The sequence below is a fragment of the Bos mutus genome, chromosome 3, assembly GCF_027580195.1.
Source record: "Bos mutus isolate GX-2022 chromosome 3, NWIPB_WYAK_1.1, whole genome shotgun sequence".
In the NCBI taxonomy this organism is placed as follows: domain Eukaryota; kingdom Metazoa; phylum Chordata; class Mammalia; order Artiodactyla; family Bovidae; genus Bos; species Bos mutus.
In genome coordinates, this window is record NC_091619.1 from 103,699,285 (window position 1) to 103,724,651 (window position 25,367).

Consider the following 25,367-nt stretch of genomic DNA (forward strand, 5'->3'; position numbering starts at 1 on the left):
ATGAGGGTGGCATGGCCTCTGTTGCTTGTGTGTGTCTGATGCCGTGTGTGTTTCGTATGAGACAGTGGATGTGTGAGGCGCTGCGTTAGAGGCCTGCGTGTGTGTCTGTGTGCGTGTGTGGAGAGCCTGTGGTCCGGCGGGAGAGCTGGGCTGTCTGGTGGCCAGTGGCGGCAGCTTGCCTGGAGGGGCCCCGGGAATAACCACGCCACCCCCCCGGGGAGTAGCCCGCCTGGGTGAGTCTCCGTCCTCCGTGACCGGTCGCTGTGCCTGTGGCCCCCCACCCTCCATCTGCCTGCTTCCCCCCCATTTGTCTCCCCCAGCCCCCTCCGCACCCCCCCAGAAGGTGACGTGTGTGAGCGTGGGCTCCACCACCGTCCGGGTAAGTTGGGTCCCGCCGCCGGCCGACAGCCGCAACGGCGTCATCACCCAGTACTCGGTGGCCTACGAGGCGGTGGACGGCGAGGACCGTGGGCGGCACGTGGTGGACGGCATCGGCCGCGAGCACTCCAGCTGGGACCTGGTGGGCCTGGAGAAGTGGACGGAGTACCGGGTGTGGGTGCGGGCGCACACGGACGTGGGCCCCGGCCCCGAGAGCAGCCCGGTGCTGGTCCGCACCGACGAGGACGGTAGGCAGCGCTGGGGATAGGCGAGGGGAGGGGCGGGGGACAGGAGAGCTGCCTGCTACGGGTGAGGATGCACGGGACAGCCCAGCAGGACGCTGCAGGCAGGAGAGGCTGTGCCTCGGTCTAGGCAAGAGGTGTCCCCACCGGACACCCAGGGCTCAGCCTCCCGAGCGCCTCTGAGGGACTCCCCATCTTCCCAGTACAGGCTTAATGGCCCCGCCTGGGGAGATGGAGCTCGTGGGACAGCCTGTGCCTGAATCCCAGCCCCGGAGCTCCCCAGGCAGGGGAGCCTCAAAAGGCTGAGGCCAAAGAGGGCGAGAATCAGAGAGACTGGTTCTGGAGACACTAGTGAGGCTCACCTCACTAGATGTCAGGGTGACGCGGGGCCCAGAGGAGACAGCACAGATTGTGCTGACTTGGGCAGGTCGAAGGCCTGGTGCCCCACCTCCCACCTTGGTCCTCCTCCCCACCGAGTGAGGCAGTCCTGGGCCCAAGGGCTGCAGAGTCCCAGGCTCTTCCCCGTGCAGGTGGAGGGAGCCCTCCACGTTCCTCTGCAGGACAGACAGTCTAAGGCAACCGCATCAGGGGCAGTGGGGTGCGGAGGCATGGCACTGCAGCTGTGCTGTGCCCGCCTGACTTCCTTCTCCACGCACCTGACTTCCTCCTCCTTCTGGTCCTCAGTGCCCAGTGGGCCACCGCGGAAGGTGGAGGTGGAGCCGCTCAACTCCACTGCCGTGCGCGTCTCCTGGAAGCTGCCCGTCCCCAGCAAGCAGCATGGCCAGATCCGCGGCTACCAGGTCACCTACGTGCGGCTGGAGAATGGCGAGCCCCGCGGCGCCCCCATCATCCAGGACGTCATGCTGGCCGAGGCCCAGGTGTGCCCCCGGGAGGTGGTGGGGTCGGCAGGCAGGCGGGCGAGACCATCACATTCCACTTCCTCTTTGGAACCCAGGTTCGCTCCCCTCCCCTGCCTGCTCTCAGAGGGCCGGTGACACCAAGACATGCTGTGGCATTTGGGGAAGCGCTGAGACCAGGAGGTTAGGGCCAGCTGCCAGGATCACTCCCTTCTCTGTCTTGGGTCTGCCTGAGCTGTCCCAACCCAGGCTTGGCCAGCCCCACCTGCCCTGGTGGCAGTCCCAGCCTGGCAGTCACCTCAGTGGCTCAGCCACTGGTGCCAGCAGTGCAGAGCTCTGTCGGCACGCACCCAGGCCTCAGCCCAACACCCCAAGCTCTCCTTGGCGGCTCGCAGGAAATGCACCCGCTGTCTGTTAGGCTGGGTTTTCGAGCTGTGCCTTCCTCCTCTCACAGCCAGGGCGGTCACCTCCCCCATTTGGCTGTTGTCCTGGCAGAGTTCCGTGAATCGGGCCAGGCTGATGTTTGCTCTCAAGGGCTGGGCTTACGGCCCGTCTCACTCACACCTCTACACCCTTCCGTCCTCAGGGGATGGTGCTTCTGCCCAGGAGCTTGGGGTGAGGTTCCTGGGGTATTCTCAGCACTGTTTGGCTATCCAGGAGAACCTGGGGCACTGGGAGACTGGGCGAGCGGGCCAGAACTTCCCAGGAAGGGGTGGCTAAGCTCAGATATGAGACCAGGTCTCAGGATTCCTGGGAAAGGCCTGTAATTGCTATCATAACTTCCCTCCCCACATAGTCTGTTGAAGATTCACGACACCTAGCGGCGTGTCTGTGCTGAAGGGCTTTCTGTCCAGAATCAGGGCTGTGAGGGGGTGGAGCCTGACTTACCCCCAGAATGCAACCCCCCGCCCCGGCCCCCGGTCTGGCTCTTCACACCACCCCTGTCCCGCAGGCTGGGATCAGACTGGTGTCCTTCGTGCCGCACTTAGGGTTGGACTCACCCACAGGCAGGCAGGGCTTTCGTGTCTCCAGCTCCGGCTGGCTTCAGTTTTCTGCCCAGAGGCCACGCTGTTCCTCCTCTGGGCCTACCCAGCACTAAGGGAGCAGGGGGGAGAAGGCGGGCCTGTGACTACATTCCTGGGGCAGGTTGAGGGCTCTTCCTGGAGCCTCGGTGGGTGGACACACCCACCCAGAAGCATCCCGGGAATGGGGAATGGGCTCCCTCCGGCCCTGCCGCCCCAGGAGACCAGCAGCACAGCTGCAGCCACTGCGGCTCCAGAGAAGCTGCTTCTCTTCGGGTGCCCCCTTCTGGTCCCGAGTGGTTAGAAGGGAGCTGGGCCGGAGGACGCAGGGCACTGTCCTCTTGGTCTCAGATCTCCTGTGACAGGAGGTAAACATGCGCCCGAGCTCTAGGGAAGCCGAATGAAGGTGGAGGACCCGCCTTTGTATCCCCTGACACCCGGACTGGGTCATTGTGCTCCAGGCCAGGAGGTGAGCAGATGGGGCCTGGTCCCCAGCCTGGCCACAGGGCCCAGCTGTCCCCCGAGTGCCTGGTCAAGGACATCACAGCCTGTCCTTCCCCACAGCACCATCTGCTCAGCCCAGGCCTCATCAGTGGCGTGCGTGCCCCCCACGACTGTTTGGCCAGACTTGTCTCCCTTCATGTGTGTGTCCCCATCTCCAGTCTGTTTCTCGTGGCCGCTGACTCCACCTCCCTGTCTCTTTTTTTCCCTGTGGTCTGTTTTTCCTTCCTCTCTGTTTCTGTCTCTCCCTCTCGCTGACTGCATTTTCATCTGTCTGTTCTCTTCTCTCCTGTGATCCCTTCCGTGCTCTGGCCCTGTGTTTTGCCTCAATCTGTTTCTCTTTCCCTTCGTGTCTCTCAGTCTCCCCCTTGCAAGGCCCTCCACACCTATGCCTGGCTTGGATAGCAAAGGCAACCCCCATCCCCCTAGGCAAGGAACCTAGAGCAGGGCTGGGCCCAGGCACACCTTAGAAAGTGGCCGAGGCCAGGAGGGACGGCCGAGGGCCTCCTCCCATATCTTGTCCCACACTCCTTGCAAGGACTTTCAAGACAGCTTCCCAGAACAGGAGCAACTGGGATTGCTGGACAGAGATCAGACCAGCACTGTGAGGCGGTTGGGCCAGAGGACCCCATGGTCGGGGGATGGCATGGCCCCGCTTCCTGTGCTGTGCTGGACAGCTCTCAACCCCCAGCCCTCCAGTGCCCCAGAACCTTCCTCCCTCCACCCTCCATGCACCACAGCCTGGAGAAGAACATATTGAGAATCAGCAGCAGCAGTAGCGCCAGCCCAGATCTGTGCCTTCCTATCTTGATGTTCAGGTATCCTGGGAAGGAACTGGGTCTTTCCCAGTGCCCGTAGGGCAGGGTCCAGACTCTGAACTTGGCACTCATGGCCTCTGTCATCTTGCTGACCAGTCTGCCCCGCCCCTTCCAGCCACAGCATAGCTTCTGCTGTTCCTGGGACAACATCACTTGCCTAGAGCACACTGCAAAATCTGTCTTCCCAAGTGGGATGCTTCTGAGAGTAAAAGATGTTGTGAGTAATCATACCAGGACAGCAAGCTTAGACCAGGACTGTTTCCAGCAAACCAGTACAGCCACTTCTGTGTACAATACAGCACTTCCGTGTCTCCCCACCCCTCTGCCTGAGCTGTAGGACCCACCCCCTCAAGTCTGGCAGCCTCTCCCTCTAAGCACCTCCAGGCGGCGCCCTCCGACCCCTCAATGTCAGGGAGCCCTGTTGCTCTGGCCCTCTGCCCTCCAGGTCTCCCCTCCTCAACCTTGATGCCCCCAGCTGGGCCTGTGAGGCAGGGGCTGGGATCTTTGGATGGCGAGTGGTCCTGGGGTGCCACCCCTCTGGCTCGTGCCTGCCACCAGCCTTCCCCCAACCAGGCCCTCTCAGGGTCAGAGTCCTTCACATCCTGTCTCCCTTTCTCTCCCCGTCCCGCGGTCAGTGGCAGCCAGAGGAGTCCGAGGACTATGTAAGTAAGAGGTGTGCGAGCGCGGGCAAGACCTGGGTTAGGCTGGGCTCGTGGGACACTCCCCCTCCCCCGCCTCTCCTCCCAGCCTGAGCCGCCAAGATCCACAGGGCACCAGCCACATCTGGAGAAAATTGGCGTTTACGCCAAGCCCCGAGCTGAGCAGTGATTGGCATTTTCTCTAATCCTTACTTCTCGCCTGTCAAGCAGCAATTTCAGACCAGTGTTCAAGATTGACCGGGCCCTGGCCCTTGCTCTGGCCAGATGGGGATGGAGTTAAATCCGATCCTGATCGTTAGGCCTTATTGATCCCTGGAGTGAAAAATCACCTGCTCCAGGTCCAGGCTGGGAGGCGGGTCTCGGGGCTGGGTTCCGGCATCGGTGTGTTCTGGAGCCCCAGCCCTGGGAGACCCTCCAGCCAGGGCAGAAGGGGCCTGCGAGGGTTTGGTGGCCGCTGCAGTGGCCCCACCCGAGGCTCAGAGCTGGAGGGACGCCAGGGCTGGTGGTGACAGCTCTGTCTCCACTGCGCGGTGGTCCCCTTCCTCTTCCCACTGTTCCTTCTGTGTGGTGTGGCTTGGCCTCCCATGGTGTTTTTCCGCATGTCTCTGGAAATGATGCCTTGGCTGGAAATGGGCATGTGGGCAGGGCCTGCCAAGGCAGGGGGACACTGCCCTGGCTGACTTTTCAGGCGTCACTGGAGACAGTGTGCTCCCCAGGGTTGGGGGGTTCCCTGTCCTCTTCATCTCTCTTCCCTGCCCCAGCAAGCTTTGCAAGGCATACGGTGCTCACAGAGCCAGGGCCTGGATGGGGACAGGAGGGGTCCTACTCAGTGCTGCAGGGTGGTGCCTCGGCCCACCCTTCACTTCCCTCTGGTGTGCGTGTGCATGCGTTAGTGTCTACAGGTGGCCCTCTGCCTGTGGGTGCAGGAGGAGCCGCAGGCTGCATGGGTGTGCGTGCCAAGAGCCGAGCGAGGTGCTACGTGCGAGCGAGGCTGTCTGCCCTGTGTGTCACGTGTGCCCGGACCTCACGAGGTGTCATTCACAGTACAATGCAGTGAAGGAACAGTGTGGCCCTTTGTTCTTGTCTGAAAGGAAGAATGAGCAGCTTGTCTGCCTCAGGCTTGTGGCTCCCCGGAAAGGCTGGGTCCTCCTGGGCACACATCCACCTGCCTGTACTGCCTCCCGCAGAGTCCAGCACCGCACAGCCCCCCTCCCAAGACCTCTGGCCCACGTGCCTGGGGTGGCTGGCCCGGTCTGGTCCCTCCTTGCTCTCCTGTGATGGGAATGGGCCCCTCCTCCTCCTTTAGGAAACCACCATCAGCGGCCTGACCCCGGAGACCACCTACTCCATCACCGTGGCTGCCTACACCACCAAGGGGGACGGTGCCCGCAGCAAGCCCAAAATTGTCACGACCACGGGGGCAGGTGAGTGAGGCTTTGGGGTCAGAGCTGAGGGCGGGGCCGAGAGGAGGGCAGGGCCAGAGCCCAGTGCGTGGTTGTTCAGTCCCAGGACGGCCCACCATGATGGTCAGCACCACGGCCATGAACACGGCGCTGCTCCAGTGGCACCCGCCCAAGGAGCTGCCCGGGGAGCTCCTGGGCTACCGGCTGCAGTACCGCCGAGCCGACGAGGCGCGGCCCAGCACCATCGATTTTGGCAAGGACGACCAGCACTTTACGGTCACTGGCCTGCACAAAGGGGCCACCTACATCTTCCGGCTCACTGCCAAGAACCGGGCTGGCCTGGGCGAGGAGTTCGAGAAGGAAATCACGACCCCCGAGGACGTGCCCAGCGGTTTCCCCCAAAATCTGCGCGTGATAGGGCTGACCACATCTACCACGGAACTGATCTGGGACCCCCCAGTGCTGGCGGAGAGGAACGGGCGCATCACCAACTACACCGTGGTGTACCGTGACATCAACAGCCAGCAGGAGCTTCAGAACGTCACTGCTGACACCCACCTGACGCTCTCCGGCCTCAAGCCAGACACCACTTACGACATCAAGGTCCGCGCACGCACCAGCAAGGGCGCCGGCCCGCTCAGCCCCAGCATCCAGTCCCGGACCATGCCCGTGGAGCAAGGTGTGTGCTGCGGGCACGTGGCTACGCCTGGGGACCTCTGCTCTCCTTGACTCACTGACCTCTGGCGACTGTGAGCCACCAACCTCTGGTGTGTGACACTCCAATCTCTCATGACCATGATCACTAACCTCTAGTGAACAGGCGCCACATTCTCTGTGTGTGGCCTCTGACCTCTGCTGTCCTTGGCCTACTGACCTCTGCTGGGCAACTCCAATCTCTCGTGACCTTGACCCACTGATCTCTCATGACTGCATCACTGCTCTTGGGTATGCAACACTAACCTCTTGGGGCCACGACCCCCTGACCTCTAGTGAACACGGTCCACTGTGCTCTGGTGCGCGGCCACATGGCTTCTCGTGACCGAGTCCCACTGACCTCTGGTCACTCTGACCTGCTGTCTGTAAGCTCCAGCTTCACCCGTGCCCTTCTGGAGAGCCTGACCACGGGTCCTGTGGCTTCTGCCCCACTCGGTTCTCACCATGAGGAAGAGCTGGGACTGGGAGCTGAACTGTGTGCAGTGGAAGCTGGCGGGAGTGGGGGTTCTGGCCCTCTGCAGCCATCCCTAATCCCCTGCCCCCCCCAATCTCTTCCCAGCGGGGAGCCCTCCAGGCCCGGTTATCCCCCTTAGGCAGTCAGAGGTGACTGTTCTCCCCTTACATCCCAACAGTGTTTGCCAAGAACTTCCGTGTGGAGGCTGCAATGAAGACATCTGTGCTGCTCAGCTGGGAGGTGCCCGACTCCTACAAGTCAGCAGTGCCCTTCAGGGTAGGTGGGGCCGGCTGGCCCGGCACACGCAGTCCTGCTGCGGGGCCCACGTTGCAGTCCCTGCCTGCGAGTCTGTGTTCACAAAGCTCTGTCCCGCAGGCCTGGGAGGGGGCCCCTCACCCGAACACGCCACCTGCGCCCCCGCTTCCCTTCCCGTGCAGATCCTGTACAATGGGCAGAGCGTGGAGGTGGACGGGCACTCCATGCGGAAGCTGATTGCAGACCTGCAGCCCAACACCGAATACTCATTTGTGCTGATGAACCGTGGCAGCAGCGCGGGGGGCCTGCAACACCTCGTGTCCATCCGCACGGCCCCCGACCTCCTGCCGCACAAGCCACTGCCAGCCTCGGCCTACATCGAGGACGGCCGCTTCACCCTCACCATGCCCCGCGTGCAGGAACCCGCACTGGTCAGGTGTGCAGACACGTCTCCGGGGGCTGCGGGGAAGAGGGCGGGGCTGGCCATGCAAAGCCAGGGGAGGACGGTCCTGACTCTCCTCTGCCCACCCAGGTGGTTCTACATCATGGTGGTGCCCATTGACCGCATGGGAGGGAGCATGCTGGCGCCACAGTGGAGCACGCCCGAGGAGCTGGAGCTGGACGAGGTGCCTGGGGACCCGGCCAGGGCAGCCCTGATGGCAGTCCCATTGCGCTGGTTGGCTGTGCCCCAGGGACTCCCCCCAAACTGGAATTATTTTCTGATTGGCAGCCTGCCCGCGTCTCTGAGGAGACGCACTCTGAGCTGGCTCCTGGGAGCTTTCAGAGAACTCCTGGGGGGCTTACAGAGACCTCCCCAGAGGGGTTTGTGGAGGATCCCCTGGGGTGCGAAGTGGCAGAGACATCTCTCAGATCTAACGACTCTCAGGCCCTGTGAGCCTCACAGTCTCCCAGGGTTTAGAGGCCACAGACGGGCTCGAGTGGAACCCCAGCAGTGGTGGGCAGCCAGCCCTCTCTGGTGAGGGTGAGGGGCAGGTTACCCAGAGGGCCCCTTCTTAGCAGGTTGGCTGGGAGGAATGGCACCGCCTGCTGGTGTCCGGCGTGGCTCTACATGGACAGTGAGTCAGGCCGGGCTCAGGCCCCTAACACGGAAGGTGAGCCTAGCCTCAGCCCAGGAGCGTGTGCTCCAAGGCCCCTGTGTGACTCCTGTGCTCTGCTGCCAGCTGCTGGAGGCCATCGAGCAGGGCGGCGAGGAGCGGCTGCGGCGCCGGCGGCAGACGGAGCGGCTGAAGCCATACGTGGCCGCTCAGGTGGACGTTCTCCCGGAGACCTTCACCTTGGGGGACAAGAAGAACTATCAAGGCTTCTACAACCGGCCGCTGTCTCCAGACCTGAGCTACCAGTGCTTTGTGCTCGCCTCCCTGAAGGAACCCGTGGACCAGGTCTACCCGAGACCCCAGGCCTGACCAGACACCCCCAGACCGTCTCAGACACCCCAGAGGCCCCAGACCTGCACTGAGGTCTCAGGGCACTAACCCCTGGGATGCAGAAGGCCAATCCGACCTGGCCCTAGGGGCTCAGTGAGCTGACCAGGCCCAGGTCAACCTCTTAGTTCCGGGAGACCTGGTCCAGAGCCCTTTCTCCAGGAGTGGGGGTTGGAGGATGGGCAGTCTTACCCCGGGGCTCACCCGCTCTGCTGTTCCTCCACTGGGTCACAGAAGCGCTATGCCTGCAGCCCCTACTCCGATGAGATCGTGGTCCAGGTGACACCAGCCCAGCAGCAGGAGGAACCCGAGCTGCTGTGGGTGACGGGCCCCGTCCTGGCAGTCATTCTCATCGTCCTCATTGTCATCGCCATTCTCCTGTTCAAGAGGTGAGCGCTCTGGTGGACGGCCACCTGCCCGTGGACCCCCAGGCCTGCCCTGGCTAGATACATGCAGGCCGGGGCAGCCACGCCGGCCTGCAGCCCAGGGTGCACGCTCCTGGGCTCTGAGGGGAGCCAGGAGAGCGAAGCAGTGTGTGTGCACACCCACTGGTGTGAGCCTGGGTGTGATGAGCAGCCGCGCACCTTCACAAAGGATCTGTTCGGGTACATCCCTGGGGCATGTCCGTCTGTCTGTCTCTGTGGTTTGGTGGATGTGAACCTGTCTGTCTCTCAGCTTCAAAACACCACCTTCTCCTGGCCCCCTACCTTCAGTATCCCCTCTGCCACCAGCCCTAGATGACTCCCAGCCTGACTCCCCTGCCCAGGCCTTGAGAGGTCCAGACCCAGCTCCAGGTCCATGTGCCCACGGACACTGACTTGACAGACGTTTATTAAGTTCCCACTGTGACCACAGCATCCACAGCTGTCCCAGACAGAGGGTGTCTTGACCGTTCCCACAGCTCTCCCCGCAGGGTCCCTGTCACAGGGGATGGGCCCCCCTGCCCCCCCCACCCAGTTACTAACCAGAAATCCAGGTGTCACCCTCCCCCCTCCCCCCTCCCACTTCCCCCCAGTCTCTCGTGAATGTCACTTGACCTGCCCCCCACCCCACCGTGAGCTCCCCATGAGGTAAGGCACACGCACGTGGCACGCCTCAGTCCTGCCTCTCGCAGCTGCGGCCTCCGCCTCTTCTCACCGTGCCCGTTCCTCTCTGTCCTCCTCCCAGCCTGAAGGGTATTTGCAAAGATTTACTTTGTCACCCTCAATATAAAACTTCTCAGCTTTAACTAGAGAGTTTTATAGCCTGTCTGCAGCCTGACGGTCCATCAGATGCCTGGCTGCTCTGGCCCCTGCCGCCAGCCCTACGTCATCGCTGAACTAATGCAGTTCCCGGCCGGCCTGGCCTGCGCCCCTCCACTGCACTCTTGTCCCCTCCTTGGAGACGCCTTTCCAGGCTCTGGTGCCACGAGGCTCTGCCAGGCCCCTCCCACTCCCTGCTCACACCGTCCCCCACTGAATGATGGTGCTGCCATGGGAACATCGCTGGGCCTGTTTCCAGCACCCAGCACAAGGCTGTCAGCGCGCACTTGTTGGACCTTGTGTCTGCACACAGGTGCACACCCGAGGGGGCCTGTGCCCAGCGCCCTGTCTCTCCCGGCCTTGGACCCTGACCCTTGACCCAGTGCCTGCTACCTGAAGTTAGCTCCTTCCTCCCAGGGTGAATAGGGACAAGCTCGCCTGGTTCAGGGCCGGAAGATCCCTGGGTGGGGACCTGAGGAGCGACTCCCACACCCACTCAAGCCCCCTCCACTGCCGTCTGGGTCCTGGTGTAGGCCAGGAGAGGTGACCCCCTCCCTGTGAAGGCCACGTGGGTGCCGTAGATCAGTCCGCAGTGTCCCCGTGTCATGAGAGGGCCTGAGCATGTGTGGCGGAAACAGTGACGGTTCCTTTCTTCTGTCCTTGCCTGTCTCTCGGGACCTAGTAAACAAGAAAGGTAGGAGTCCTTCCTTCTCTCTTCACACGCCTCCCCCTTCACTTCTTGTCCTCCTGCGCACTGCGGGCCCATCGGGGAGGGGCACTGCTTGGACCAGAAGCCTCCTGGCCTGCGGCTGTCTGGTCAGCTCAGCAGACGCCGGGGCCAGCTCTGTCACTCTCTCCACCTGTGCCCTGCACAGGGGGTGCCCCTTCTCAGGAGACAGGCTTAGCTCAGAACTCCGATGCTGCCCATGCATGCATAGGCCGACTCGGAACTCCCCAGAGCCTGCCCCCGGCTCCCAGGTGTCTGAGGTCACCGAAGCGCTGCAGGAGACAGAGCCTGGCCTGCGTGCGAGGAGCGCTGGCTGCAGGGCAGTGGGGAAGTGTGTGGTGCGTACTGACGCACACTTGCATAAGTTTCCTCCCCGACACAGCTGTGTCCACTGCGCAGAAGCCTTGGATACTTGTCAGCAGATGGACCCCACAGTCTGTCTTTGATCCTGTCCCTGTAGACTGGGGAGCCGAGGCCAGCGAGGGAAGACTGCCCAGCTAGGGAAACGCCTTCCCCTGCTGCTCTGTGCCTTTACCCTGATCCCGAGAGCCAGACAGCGGGAGCCCAGCTCTCTGTGATGTTTGCATATCTTATGTGTCGTTTGCATGTTTACTCCTGGTGGCTCCTGCTGCCTCAGCGTGGGGGTCTTGCGGACAGCAGCCACTGCCCAGCCGTGACCTGTCCCTGTGGGAAGGAGCTACCAGCCTCTGCGACCCCTTCCTTTCTTGCTGTGCTGGCCCACTGTCCACTCCCTACCCCTGCTCTCTCCCCATCCCACCCTGTGAGGCTGCTCTGGCCCTGGCTCCCCTGCACTCAGAGACCCCAGGCCGGGATGGGAGGGGCAGAGCTGTGGACACAGAGCTCTGGGGCAGCCAGCCATGCCACGTGTCTCTGTCCTCCGCCTGGACCTCGGTTCTCACCAACCACCCTTCTGCCTGTCCAGGAAAAGGACCCACTCCCCATCGTCCAAGGATGAGCAGTCAATTGGGCTGAAAGACTCCTTGCTGGCCCACTCCTCCGACCCTGTGGAGATGCGGCGGCTCAACTACCAGACCCCAGGTAGGGTGGCTTCGCCAGCCTGCCTGCCCCGCCTGGGTGTGCCGGTCTCTGCCCAGGGATGCTGGCCTCACCCTGGCCCCCATTTCCTGTTCCTGCCTTCCACCCTTCTCCCTGAACCCATCGACTGTGATGAAGTGACCAAGGAACGCCTATATCCAGTGGCTGGACAGGCGCTGCAAGGCCTGGAAGCCTCAGTGGATGGGGTGAAGCTCCTTAGACCCTGACCTGTCTTCAGTCAAGCCCTCCAAATATAGGTCCGGGATCTTCACAGAACCCACATCCCAGGCCCGGGGTGCCAGCCCCTGTACCTGCATTCTGACCCCTGCACCCAGAAGAGGGGTTTGTTGGGGAGGTGATGGCTCATCAGATCTTGTGGCAGGATGTGGGTGTCTGCACCTCACCCTTCCTGATGGCTGGGCCCAGATCTTCCGTGTGAGCCCTGGGACCCAGCACAAGACTTGGTGCCTGCCCCTCCTTCCCCACCACTGTCATGGGCTCTCTGGATGTCATTCCCTGTCTGCACCCCAGCAGACACAGCTCAGACTTCTTCCTGGGGGAGGCAGGGTCATTCCTCGGCTCCCAGGTGCTCTTTCCATCATGACACCTCTCGCCCTGGGCTGGGGTTGCCTCAGTGATAGTCTGAGCTCTGTGAAGCCAGGAATTGTCTTCGTCCTCCGCCATCTCTTGGGTTGTGCGCATGGTGGGTCTTGTTAGGTGCCTGTGAAACACACAGCTGAATGAACGAGTGAGCTATAGCACACACAGGGTTTGTGTGTGCACGAACTACTTAGCACTGAGTGCTGAATGACCGCACCATTTCATGGCTGGAAACAACAGCAATGATGTTAGTCTCACAGCTTTTATGAGTCAGAGATTCAGACAGGAGCATAGCAGGAGCCGCTTGTCTCTATTCCAGAATATCTGGGGCCTCGGCAGGAAGACTCATAGGCCAGAATCATTTAAATGAGAGGTCAGCAAACTGTGGCCTGGGGCCAAATGTGGCCCACCACCTGTTTCTGAAAATAAAGTTTTATTGGAACACAGCCATGCCCTTTCATACATGTACTGTCTGTGGCTGTTTTCACTCTAGAGCAGAGTTTAGTAGATATGATACATACCATATGTCCTTAAAGCCAAAAATATTTACTCTCTGGCCTTCTATGGGAAAGTTTGCTGAGCACAGAATCCTGGAGACTCGTTCATTCTTGTGTCTGGTGCTTGACACTGGAGTCAGCTATGGGTCCACCTGGGGTTTTCAGCTCTCTTCCTGACATCACTCCAAGTGCGTGTGTCCTGAGAGGGAGAGAGCCAGGCTGTTGCAACCAGGTGTGGTCAGATCTGCGAGGAATCAGAACTCCAGGGTGCTGGGGTCTGGAGGGCAGAGAAGCCTCCCCTGAGAGGGATGCAAAGCCCTGGGGGCCATAGGCAGGCAGAGGGGCTGGGAGAGACCTCCTTTCGGTGACAGTGGCGGGTGCAGAAGCAACGGGGCGCTGTGTCCTGTAGCACTGGAGCTGGGCGTGTTGAGAGCCCAGAGCTAAGTCTAGAGGGGGAGTCACAGAGGGTGCCTGCACACCAGGCTAAGGGGTTTGGACTTCATTTTGAGGGCGCCAGGAAGGCATGAAGGGTTTTCAGCAGGGGAGCAATGGGGTCAGAATTGAGCTCTAGAAGTGTCACCCTGGCTGTGGTGTGGAAGGCAGATTGGAGGGGGAGAACCTGGGGAGGCAGACCGTTGTGAAGGTGCTAAGGACCTGGGCATGGGGGCTGGCCGTAGGGACCTGGCTGAGCAGCAGAGCTTGGGCCTGATTCCCTGTGGGGTGAGGAAATAGGGCCGGGGTCCCAGGATGGCTCCGTGGCTGCTGGTTGAGCAGTGGGATGGCAGGTCCAGGGGGACCTCCACACCGACATCCAAGCCTGCAAATAGATGAGCTCTCCCCGGAGAAGGGTGCAGAGAGGGGAGAGCGCGGCCCAGGAGCAGCCAGGGAAGGAGCTGGAATGTTGAGGAAGGGTAGATGCAAGGATGGCCAAGGAGGGGGAGCCAGACAGAGAGGGCGTTGGGGAGAGGAGTGTCTCTGAGGCCAGGCTGAGGGGGCTGTGCGAGAGCCTGTGGCTTTGGCGGTTGGAACCTCGGAGAGGTCCGAGTCCCGGGCAAGGAGCCTTTCAGCGGGTTGAGGCACTGTCAGTGGGGGATGAGCCAGTGGATATGCAGGCCCTGCTGGGGTCTGGATCCCTGTGGCTGTAGGGATCTGGGAAGGGAAGGCAGGGTGGAGCACAGGGGAGCCGAGGTGGTGGTATAAGGGATGGGGAACCAGAAGGTCAGGAGGCTGTGGCCCGGGGCGGGCCTCGGGGCGGGGCATGGTGAGGGTCATCAGAGGTGCTGAGGTCAGGGGACGAGGCTGCTGGCCGGGAGAGGGGTCTCTGTGCACAGGGTTATCCAGGGAAGGGAAACAGCGACCAGAAAGAAGGGTTGGCTGGAATGGCGGCACTGCTGAGGGTCCCCCTTCCCATGTTTTTAGTTCAGCGAATGTTTATTATTTTCTCTCGTAATCTAACTTTCCTTCTGAAGATGCTTGAAATGCACAGAATTGCTGAGAGAGCGATGCGGTCCCCATCTGCCCATCCTTGTTGGGGACTCACCCTTCTGTTTCTCACCGCATGTGCCTTCCCTCTCTCTAAAAGCACACTTCTCTTTTGCCAAATGATCTGGAAATAGCCAGGGTCAAACTTGATCACCAGAGGCCACAACGTTGGCTCGGACCTAGAATTTCTTCACAGGAAGAGGCCCCCAAGGCCGTGCAGGCTCTAGGGGGTGGGAGAGGGGCGTCTGTCGCTTGGGCAGGGTGGAGCAGAAGGGGCTGCGGTGGGCCAGCCCTCCGAGCTCCCCAGACCCCCACTGGCTGCGATCCAACAGCAATGTAACCAGAGGTTAACGGGTGTCCTCTTGCCCCGCTGTTTTTGTTCTTTTTCTCTGCAGGTTCCAGTGTCCCCAGTTGCCCGAATATCTCAAGTTAGTTTTTCGCGTTCCCCATCTGGGGCCCACTCTGGCTTCTGTGTGTCTCCTCTACTTCTCTCACCCGTCGCCTCTCTCCTTCCTTGAGCTCTTCTCTTCCCTTTTCCTGTCTTTGCTCCACCTTCTCACTGCCCCGTCTTTTCCTTCTCCATCCCACTCTCTCCTCACCTCGCCCCCTTCCTCTGGCCGCCCCGTCTTGTCTCTGCCTCTCCCACCTCCCGACTCAGTCCGACTCCTTTCTGGTGCCTCTCCCATCTCCTCGCCCCAGCGTCTCCCTCCTCTTCTCTTCCTCTCCCTCTGAGTTCTTCCTCATCACTCTACCGTATCGCCGTACATCATGATCACTCCATCCACATGCTGGGTGCTGGGATGATGAGGTCACAGAGCCTCCCATGGTGACTGGCGCCTTGAGGGCAGGAGCACTGTCCAGAGGAGGGCCTGCGGGCGGGGCACAGGCTGAAGCAGCCCAGCCCCGTCCCGTCCGCCGGCCTCCACCTGGGCGTCTGGCCCTGACCTGGGAGGAGGGCCAGCCACTCAGCACCGTGTCACGTGGCCATGCCCACTCGTGCCCACGGCATACATACCCCCCTGCCCTGTCCCCTCCCGCCCCCCGGCCGCTGTGTGCCCTGCCACCCCTGTCGCCGCATGTGCCGCTGTCTCCATGCCACCAGTGCCGAGTGCTCCATGGTCACACGTGTTCACATGCGCACATATATGCATCGGGCTGTCTCCGCCACCAGCTCAGGCCCCACGCTAACTCTGCTCATGTACCCCCGCTGCTCCCAGGTATGCGAGACCACCCGCCCATCCCCATCACCGACCTAGCTGACAACATCGAGCGCCTCAAAGCCAATGACGGCCTCAAGTTCTCCCAGGAGTACGAGGTGAGACATCCCTTCACTGCCACCCCTGCCACCACCATATGCCTGGCCCCAGGCCAGCTCCTGTCCTGCCTTGGGCCCCTGCTGTGTGTTTGGGGAGTGGGTGGTGGGCTCCAGGCTGCCCAAGAGCACAGACTGAAGGGGTCAGCAGTAGCCAGTGGGGAACTCAGCTTCTTAGGTACTGGGCCTGGTCAAGACCTTTCAGGCACTCCAAGATTAGGACACAAAGTCACATGCCCCTGTGCTAACAGAGGCAGATAGAAGGTCATAAACACAATTAGTAATAATAGCTGGCATTTGTAGAGAGCTCCCTGCCAGCCAGCTCCAGGCTAGGCACTCTGCATGCACCATCTATTTATGTCCTCCTTACAACCCTGTGAAATGGGAACCAGTGTTATCCCATCTTACAGATGAGGAGGCTGAGGCTCTGAGAAGGGAATGACTTGTCTAAGGTCACGTCACTGATGAGTAGTGGCACCCGTCTGGCAGCCTATGCCTGCACACGCGTGTGCTCAGAGTGTCTGTCACAGAGATGGGGAGTCTGGGAGCCTGACTCCTGCCGCCTGGGCTGCATAAACCCTCCTGCTCTGGGTGCTTCCTTCACTGTGGTTTCAACCCTACCTACTCCCAGAAGGCGCTAGTGGTAAAGAACCTGCCTGCCAGTGCAGGAGACATAATAGATGTGGGTTCAATCCCTGAGATGGGAAGATCCCCTGAGAAGAAAATGGCAAACCCACTCCAGTATTCTTGCCTGGAGGATCCTATGGACAGAGGAGCCTGGTGGGCTACAGTCCATGGAGTCACAAAGAGTCATGCAGAGTCACAACTAAACCGACTGAGCATGCATGCACGGTGGGGGCTCAGACTTCAGAGCACTGCTTCACAACCTGGAGTCAAGGCTTCTAGCTCCCAGCTGGAGAGGTGCTTTGCTAGTGAAGGAGGTGATAAGGAGAGCCCAGACTCCCCTGAGGAGTACTGGCGAAGGTGTTGTTAAAGCATCTTCTGCCTCAGCCCCACTCAGTCCCCACTCCCGGCGCAGGCCTGGCACAGGATTCGCCTCGGTGGATGATGGATGGATGGGTGATTGAAGGGCTAGCTCTGCCCTGCCTGTGCATCCACTCCCCTCCAGTCACATGTCCACCCTCCACTGTGCTTGCTGTCCTGGGCACCAGGGCTCCACTTCCAAGGGCTGTGGGTCAGGCTTCTGCAGAGGAAATTGAGCTTGGCAGGTGAATTGATGATCACATCTGCCTAGAGGACAAGGTGCTGCCTCTTCCTGTGGAGCTCCCACTGGGGGGCCTGCCCTGCACAGGGCCCCACCACAGAGGGGATAGAGCCACCGAGTCAGGCTCCCTGCCTCCAGTTCCCGTGAGGCCTTCACTCATCCAGTTCCACGTCCCACTAACCCTTCCTCCTGTGGGGCCCTGCACCCCACTGTCCAGGCCTGCGGTGTCCTTCTCTCACCTTCTGCTGCTTCTCTGCTCCCGTCTGCGCTCCCCTTACAGACCTTCCTCCTTCAGGAAACCACCTCTGGCCACCCTGGCCTGCCAAGAGCTTTTCTGCAGCCAGGATCCGACAGCTCTGTTACCTTTAATGATGAGCATCATCAGGCACTTAGCTTGTGCTTGCCACTGGGAGTGTGGAGACAAGTGCCCACAGGGAGTTCAGTCCGTAGGGAGATGAGTGCAGACAGATAACGCTAAATGTGACCTTGTGCCGTGGTGTTAAATATGCAGATGTGCAGAGAAGGTCCTCTGACAGCAGCACGAAGCAGGCAGGCCAGGGGTAGGGTGTGCTGGGGTCTCATGGAAGTGCTCACTGACCTGGGGAGAGTGACAGGCTGGTGCAGAAACCAACAGGCAGGTGTTGTGCTGTGCTGAGAACTTCGGGTCGTATTCATCTGTAAAAGGAGGGTAATAATAGAGCTGGTTTCATAGGAGGATTGGGAGAGGGAATACAGAGTGCAGAGAATAGCGCCATGCACACGGTAAGATTTTGCTGAGATTCAGCTGTTATCATCCGAAGTGACAAGGAACCATGGAAGGCATTAAGCAGGGAATTGATCATCAGATTGGCATTTTATAAGAATTGTTCTGGCTGCAAGACAGAAAGAGGCAGGGAAAGAGACAAAGGAAAGAGGCAGGGAGATGCCCAGTCTGAGCAGGGGTGGCCCAGCTGAGGCCCTGGCAACAGGGTGGCGAGAGCCAAGGAGCTGGGGGAGCATTGGGACGTGGTGACGGATGAGACGGGGGGCACAGAGGAGTTTGGAGGATGACTGGCAGGTTGTGGCCGCGGCTTTGGGGTAAACGAGGATAGAGCCCTTCACTGAGACAGAACCCCAGCAGCAGAGCCAGATTTGCACAGGGGAGCTGATGCTCAGCTTGGCAAGGGCTGAGACTAAAGAAGTGTGGGGCATCCTGGTGGGATATCAGGGGCCTGTGGGCTCTGCAGACCAGGGCTCAGGGGAGACTCTGGGCTACAGCTGAGTTATGTCAGCTCCAGCATATGGCCGTGAGGTCATCCAGGAAAGGTTGGAGAGTTCAAAGAGGGCCTAGGAATGAACCCCAGAGAAGCACTGTGTCCTGCCTCCGAGAAGGAACAGCCGGAGAGGGAGGAGGAGAGCTGGGCGAGGCCGTGCAGCGGTGTCTGGAGCCCAGCAGCACTGGGTCATGCACAGCTGGCTGCCTCTCACTTCTGCCCTCGTTGGCTAGCTGGGCGCAGGGCTTGAGGGACTTCCCCTGCCCTCTCCCCACCCCTACCACTCTCCTAGGCAAGGGGATTTGGTACCTTGGTCAGAGGAGTCTTCAGTCTGTAACCTTGCTGACCAGTGCCATGGTAGCCTCTGTGCTCCATGGCTGGGGAGCTGGGGCTCAGCCTTCCCCAGCACCACGGCACAGAGCCAGTGACTGTGGCCTGGGAGCAAAGGCAGATGTGGGCACAACCTGGAGGGCTGGGTCTCCTGGGGGCACTAGGTAGAGATCGGCTGTTACCCCACTCCACCTGCCTCCTTCCTTCCCTGCAGTCAATTGACCCAGGACAGCAGTTCACGTGGGAGAATTCAAACCTGGAGGTGAACAAGCCGAAGAACCGCTATGCCAACGTCATTGCTTACGACCACTCTCGAGTCATCCTTACCTCCATCGATGGTGAGCCTAGGGCGGGGCCCCCTCGCATCCCCTGGCTCTCCTCCTCCTCCTTCTTACTGGGTGACATCTCCTCCTTCAGAAGAGGCCCACTGACTAGGTTGGAGGCCCCGAGATAATGCTCTCCCATGTCCCTTCCTGCCTGTAGGTGTCCCCGGGAGCGACTACATCAATGCCAACTACATCGACGGCTACCGCAAGCAGAACGCCTACATTGCCACGCAGGGCCCGCTGCCTGAGACCATGGGCGATTTCTGGCGGATGGTGTGGGAACAGCGCACAGCCACTGTGGTCATGATGACGCGGCTGGAGGAGAAGTCCCGGGTAAGGCTGTTCAGGGCCCTGCTGAGGTTGGGGGGTCAGGTATAGATACTCGGCCACCAGGTGACTTCGGGCACCTCTTCTGTCCCTGTGGGAAGACGCCCTTCAGGGGACTTACCAAGTACTATTGTTCTCCTGGGTTGTCCTCGTATCCCAGCTGCTGGGCGCTCCTGGGACGTGGTGTGTTCCCCAGACGCCAGTGGGTTCCTACCGTGTTAATATGTTGTCCCAGATGCTGTCATTTTCCAAGAATGTTAACATGTCCCCCAGTTACTGCATGTTTCTGGGACGTTCACGTGTTCCCTAGATGCTAGAGCGTTGCTGGGGCCTTAACACATCTCCTAAGTTAATTAGTGGAGTAGAGCTGCTGTTATCTGCTTTTGCACAGCAAAGCATTGACTGGAACATAAAATTTACAGAGCTTGAAAATGGTGTATAAACGTTATGGGTAAATTTGGCAGAAAACGCACCTGGTGCAATCTGGTCATGAATAAATGATTTTCAGTTCCATCCCTCGTTCCCCTCGCGAGGGCAGGGGTGGCGGCCTAGTGTGAGGTCCTGATTTGGTCTGGTGAGGGGGTGGTGTGATGAATCTGAGATCTCGGGGGCCAGGGGCCTGGCAGCCAGCACAGCTGGACCTTCCACCGGCTCCTGCCCTGGGCCCTGCCTGTCGGAGCCTTTGGGTCCCTCTAACCCCCTTGCCCGTTCCCCCTGCTATCTCTCTGCAGGTGAAATGTGACCAGTACTGGCCAGCTCGTGGCACTGAGACCTACGGCCTCATCCAGGTGACCCTGCTGGACACGGTGGAGCTGGCCACCTACACTGTGCGCACCTTCGCGCTCTACAAGGTGCAGCCCCGCCCCCGTGCCCGGCCCCGCCTGGGGCCCGTGTCCCGTGGTCTGAGCGTGCTGTGCTGGGGGAGCGGGGGCGAGTGGGAGTCCGGTGTTGGAGGTGTGAGCGGGCCATGCCGGCCGGTGCTGTGGGCGGGACGGATGGAGGCAGCACCTGAGTTCCTTCAGGCTGCCCCGTGTGACTTCTGAGTCCCGTCAGAGAGCCGGGGTCTGGCCTTGGTGTTGGGGCAGGCTGTAGCAGGCATGCTCCTTGCCCACTCACTCCATCTCTGCTGCTGTCCTCCGCAGAGTGGCTCCAGTGAGAAGCGGGAGCTGCGTCAGTTCCAGTTCATGGCCTGGCCAGACCACGGAGTCCCCGAGTACCCGACCCCTATCCTGGCCTTCCTGCGGCGGGTCAAGGCTTGCAACCCCCTGGACGCGGGGCCCATGGTGGTGCACTGCAGGTGAGGGGGTGCTGCCACCAGGGCTGGGTCAGAGGTGAGGGAGGCCTCTGCCCAGGCTGAGTCCTGTTCCCGCAGCGCGGGCGTGGGCCGCACGGGCTGCTTCATCGTCATCGACGCCATGCTGGAGCGGATGAAGCACGAGAAGACAGTGGACATCTACGGCCACGTGACATGCATGCGGGCGCAGCGCAACTACATGGTGCAGACTGAGGACCAGTACGTGTTCATCCACGAGGCGCTGCTGGAGGCTGCCACATGTGGACACACGGAGGTGCCCGCCCGCAACCTCTACGCCCACATCCAGAAGCTGGGCCAAGTGCCTCCCGGGGAGAGTGTGACTGCCATGGAGCTGGAGTTCAAGGTGGGCTCGGGGCTGGGCCTGCATGGCTCCAGCGCCTGGACCGGGTCATGGGGACGGCCCCCCCAAGGAAGCCCGGCCTGACCACCCCTCCCCTCTCGCTAGTTGCTGGCCAACTCCAAGGCCCACACATCCCGCTTCATCAGCGCCAACCTGCCCTGCAACAAGTTCAAGAACCGCCTGGTGAACATCATGCCCTACGAACTGACCCGTGTGTGTCTGCAGCCCATCCGCGGCGTGGAGGGCTCCGACTACATCAATGCCAGCTTCCTGGATGGCTATCGGTCAGCACGCTCGTGACTGCCCACCATGCCTATGAGTAGCTGGGCCCGCGCCTGGCCAGTAGGGGGCACAACAGAGTTGGGCTGGCCCAGAAGACCTGGGTGGGCTTCCTAGAGAGCGGGTGATCTGAGTGGGGCCCCAAGGGACTAGGCAGCCATGGGGAGACTCGAGGGGCAGCAACACCTCCAGCATATCCAGTCTTGTGTCCGCCCCAGACAGCAGAAGGCCTACATAGCCACACAGGGGCCTCTGGCGGAGAGCACCGAGGATTTCTGGCGCATGTTATGGGAGCACAACTCCACCATCATTGTCATGCTGACCAGGCTTCGGGAGATGGGCAGGGTGAGCACACCAGCAGCCTTCCTCAATCGCATCCTTTCCCTTCCAGCCCCGTAAGCATAGTCTCAGACCCTTACTACCACCTGCGGCTCCCAAATCCTCTGGAACCTGGAGCTCGCCTTCCCCGCTCCTCTCTTCCCCACCTCCTCCCCTTCTGACCCCAGGGCCGGGCCCTCTGTCCACAGGAGAAATGCCACCAGTACTGGCCTGCAGAGCGCTCTGCTCGCTACCAGTACTTTGTCGTCGACCCGATGGCTGAGTACAACATGCCCCAGTATATTCTCCGTGAGTTCAAGGTCACGGACGCCCGGGTGAGTGGACAGGGGAGTGTGTATATGTGCATGAAGGTATGTTTGTAACACTGCCTGAGCCCCTCTGGGGTGGGGGCTGCCTGCATGGTACCCCAGCTCCAACCGTAGGAATCTAAGGTAAGGTGTGGGGGCAGTGAGCCCATTTCCCAGTATGGCTTCAGGGTGCTTACCTGTGCTGATGCACTGCCCGCCTGGCCAGGGGGTGCTGCCACTCCAGCCCTGACCCTTGGCCCTGCCACCTCTCCCAGGATGGGCAGTCGAGGACAATCCGGCAGTTCCAGTTCACAGACTGGCCGGAGCAGGGCGTGCCTAAGACGGGCGAGGGCTTCATCGACTTCATCGGGCAGGTGCACAAGACCAAGGAGCAGTTCGGGCAGGACGGGCCCATCACGGTGCACTGCAGGTGGGGCTGACCCCGTGGAGGGCTGGGCGGGTCGGGGGCCTGGGGGCAGGAGCCCTGACCCAGTGCTCTCCCGTGGCAGTGCTGGTGTGGGCCGCACTGGGGTGTTCATCACGCTGAGCATTGTCCTGGAGCGGATGCGCTACGAAGGCGTGGTTGACATGTTCCAGACCGTGAAGACCCTGCGCACACAGCGCCCAGCCATGGTGCAGACGGAGGTATGCAGGCCACTGGCCAGGCTGAGGCTGGCTCCTCCCAGACACATGCCCCTGGCATTGCCCAAGGCGCAGGGGAGGGGTGACCGGACACACTCCCCGCTCAGCAGCTGTTGCCCTGGGTGCCAGTGGTATGCCTGGCTCCCAGCTAGGGTCACACGTGGCAGTCCTTACACGGGTACACAATCTAGGGACAAACTGGGATGGCAGGGGGGAAGCCCGAGCAGATGTCTGGGTCCAGCCCCTGCTCCTGGCCAGCAGAGGCTAAGTCCATGAACCGTTGGCTGCAGTGCATGTGCCCTTGGCCATGTGGGGGGGTATCCGCCCATGCTGACCGGCCCCCTGTCCCGTAGGACCAGTATCAGCTGTGCTACCGCGCGGCCCTGGAGTACCTCGGAAGCTTTGACCACTATGCAACGTAACTACCGCCCCCTCTCCTCCGCCACCCCCACCTGGGGGCTCCGGAGGGGACTCAGCTCCTCTGAGCCATACCGACCATCGTCCAGCCCTCCTGCACGGATGCTGTTGGGACCACAGCATTTCAGGAACATTGCCACACTGCACAGAGAGCCCAGAACTGCCCTGGGCAAGGGGGTGGGCCCGCAGGCAGGCACCACGGCATGGTCTCTGTCCGCTAGGCCTGCCCCGGAGCCACTGCGAACTCTCTGTTCTGCTGCCGCGGTTCTCATGCTTCTCATGGGGTGGGGGGGATGGGAGTGAAGCCTCCCTTTTTATACATTAAGTGGGATTATAGACAGGGATTATAGCCTCTTCCCTCTGACTTTTCTTTTTGCAAATTCTTAACTGCAGACTGGGCTGCTGTGGGGGACGGGGGAATAGTTTGTTTTCTCCTTGAGTTCATTTTGGATCCTTTTCTTTGGTACGACTTTCGCTGCTGCAGGACGGAGCGTGCCTTCCCCATGTGTGTGGAGCCGGGGCCGCCAGCCTGAGCGGAGGCACCGCTGATCTGGCTGCCCTTCCAGTCCTGCTGACAAGACCCTGTTTCAGCCAAGTGGAGGGAAACACATTTGGGGGGTTTAATTTCTGTTCCATTTTTCCGTAAGAGCCTTATTTGAGGCCCCACAGACAGTGGTGGGGGAGAGGAAACGGGAAGCCCTCACCCCCAGTCGTCTATTCCAGTGCGTGTGTAACATTCACAGCCCAGACCACAGATGTGTCTGGGGGAGCAGGCGTTCCTCATCACCATCATGTTTTGCAAAGGTTAAAGATAAAGCAAAGATGAAAAACAAACACAAAAAAATCCAAAAAAAGAGAAAACCCAAGAAAAAAAGAGAGGTACCCCCTGGCCTCTGCTTCAAACACCTGAGAGGGAAGGTGACTCTAGGTGCCTGGGGGTTCCCTCTGGGTCCACAGAGCCTGCCTTTTGTCTGGCATTGCAGGATGGCACAGTGTTGGGTAGGCTGTGGGTCTGGCCACGTGGCCGAGACGGTGGGCGCTGGTCAGGGTGTGTGCCACGCCCCACACACCTCAGGGCCAAGCAGGGGTGCGGCTGGCCGTTCAGGTCCAGGCCAGTGGGCCTGGTAGCACACGTCTGTTCTCCGAGCGGGGGCCAGATGACTTCCTTCCCTGGTTTGCAGCTGTCTTCAAAGCCCCCAAGGAGCTCTCTTTTCCACTCCTTCAAGATGCCCTCCTAAACCAATGTGGCAAGACTACTGGACTTCTCTCAATGGTACTATCCTCAACCCTTATTATCTTGGCTTGCTGGGGGGCAGGGAGAGGGCCTCTTCCTCTGGGCAGCACTATCTAGGTAGGTAAGTGGGGGCGGGAAGGGTGCATAGCTGTTTTAGCCGAGGGGCGTGAGACGGGCGTCCCCAGGTCTAGCTAGGCTGTCAAGACCAACAGTCCAGGGTTGGTGATGTTGAATGAGACATTCGTTTTTACCTTGTGGACGCTAGTGCTGTAGAGTTCACTGTTGTACACAGTCTGTTTTCTATTTGTTAAGAAAACTACAGCATCATTGCATAATTCTTGATGGTATTAAATTTGAATAATCAGATTTCTTACAAACCGGGTCTCTCGTCTCCGCTCTTTCTGGAATGCGAGTCTGGGCTGTCAGTCCCTCCGGGTGAGTTCTGCCGATTTCCTGCTCCTCAGGAGACAGTGTGACTGTCCTGAGGATCTGGTGACGAGACAGGCTCCTGGGATGGTGACCAGTTTCAAAAGGGAGCCTGAAGACTGAGCCACCAAGCATGTGGAGGGACCACCCTGACATGAGCCCCAGCTCCCGGGGCTGGCAGCACACCCCTGCCAGATTCTGGGTCGCCACATCTGCTTCTCCTTCACCTCCTCCCTCTCCCTTTCCCCTGCTGTGAGGAAAAGAATGAAACTGCAGCAGTGGTGGCCAAGACCATATGGAAATTGGTTACAGGATACTGGTAATTCCCGCAGTGTGGGTGTCAGACCCAGTGTGGCCATCTGGCTCCTGGACACAGAGCAACATTTGTAGTGGTCTCTCCACTGGTAATCAGATAAGTCCTACCAGGTTGGAACCTTGGAACTTCTGGGGATAAGAGAGACAAAGTCCAGAACAAGTGGAGAAGAGAAATACATGTGATCAGCAGTGACCAGACTAGAGAGAGTATTGTGGTGAGCCCAACACAGAGGTGCTATGGCAGCACCTCACTCTGCAGCGGGATCAGGAAGGGCTTCCTGGAGGAGGTGACGTAGGCTGGATTCTGAGTATTACATAGGCTAAGAAGGTTTTGTTTCAAAAGATGAGAACAGCATTTCCAATGGAGAGAGTAACTTGTACAAAGGCACAAAGGCTTGGAAGCAAGAAACAGACTAACAAATATGATAGATTACAAAGAACACCCATGACTGGGGTAGACAGACATAAGGAGACTGAAGGCAGCTGAGGGGTTTGAGCTGGTTGTGGACCCTCTGCTGGGTGGCGCGCGTCTGTACCACGCTGAACAGAGGCTCTATACCATGCCTTTGAGGCCTTCACTGCCCCCCAGTGTTGCCAGAGGTCTCTTTGGTGGCCGCGGTTTCTCTAGCCCCTAGCTCAGTGCCTGGCGTAT

The 25,367-nt window shown here is 60.3% G+C and overlaps 1 protein-coding gene across 2 annotated transcripts in view; it reads left to right on the forward strand.

Annotated features, from left to right (window-relative positions):
* Positions 1–24,351, forward strand: part of PTPRF (protein tyrosine phosphatase receptor type F) — an 84,295-nt gene extending 59,944 nt beyond the window's left edge. Inside the window, exons 12-34 of one of the 2 annotated variants that reach the window (XM_070368324.1) lie at positions 321–626; positions 1,305–1,498; positions 4,454–4,480; positions 5,784–5,901; positions 5,981–6,559; positions 7,227–7,324; positions 7,486–7,739; positions 7,836–7,929; positions 8,485–8,703; positions 8,980–9,134; positions 11,657–11,772; positions 15,566–15,663; positions 18,683–18,806; positions 18,952–19,127; positions 19,853–19,972; positions 20,264–20,418; positions 20,494–20,779; positions 20,882–21,060; positions 21,274–21,400; positions 21,583–21,708; positions 21,957–22,111; positions 22,191–22,326; positions 22,677–24,351. In XM_070368324.1, the coding sequence (XP_070224425.1) occupies positions 321–626; positions 1,305–1,498; positions 4,454–4,480; positions 5,784–5,901; positions 5,981–6,559; positions 7,227–7,324; positions 7,486–7,739; positions 7,836–7,929; positions 8,485–8,703; positions 8,980–9,134; positions 11,657–11,772; positions 15,566–15,663; positions 18,683–18,806; positions 18,952–19,127; positions 19,853–19,972; positions 20,264–20,418; positions 20,494–20,779; positions 20,882–21,060; positions 21,274–21,400; positions 21,583–21,708; positions 21,957–22,111; positions 22,191–22,326; positions 22,677–22,745 (3,911 nt within the window). In that variant the 3' untranslated portion in view covers positions 22,746–24,351. The remainder of the gene's footprint in view (positions 1–320; positions 627–1,304; positions 1,499–4,453; positions 4,481–5,783; positions 5,902–5,980; positions 6,560–7,226; positions 7,325–7,485; positions 7,740–7,835; positions 7,930–8,484; positions 8,704–8,979; positions 9,135–11,656; positions 11,773–15,565; positions 15,664–18,682; positions 18,807–18,951; positions 19,128–19,852; positions 19,973–20,263; positions 20,419–20,493; positions 20,780–20,881; positions 21,061–21,273; positions 21,401–21,582; positions 21,709–21,956; positions 22,112–22,190; positions 22,327–22,676) is intronic. The other variant, XM_070368325.1, reaches the window with a different exon arrangement.
* The last annotated feature ends 1,016 nt before the right edge of the window (positions 24,352–25,367 follow it).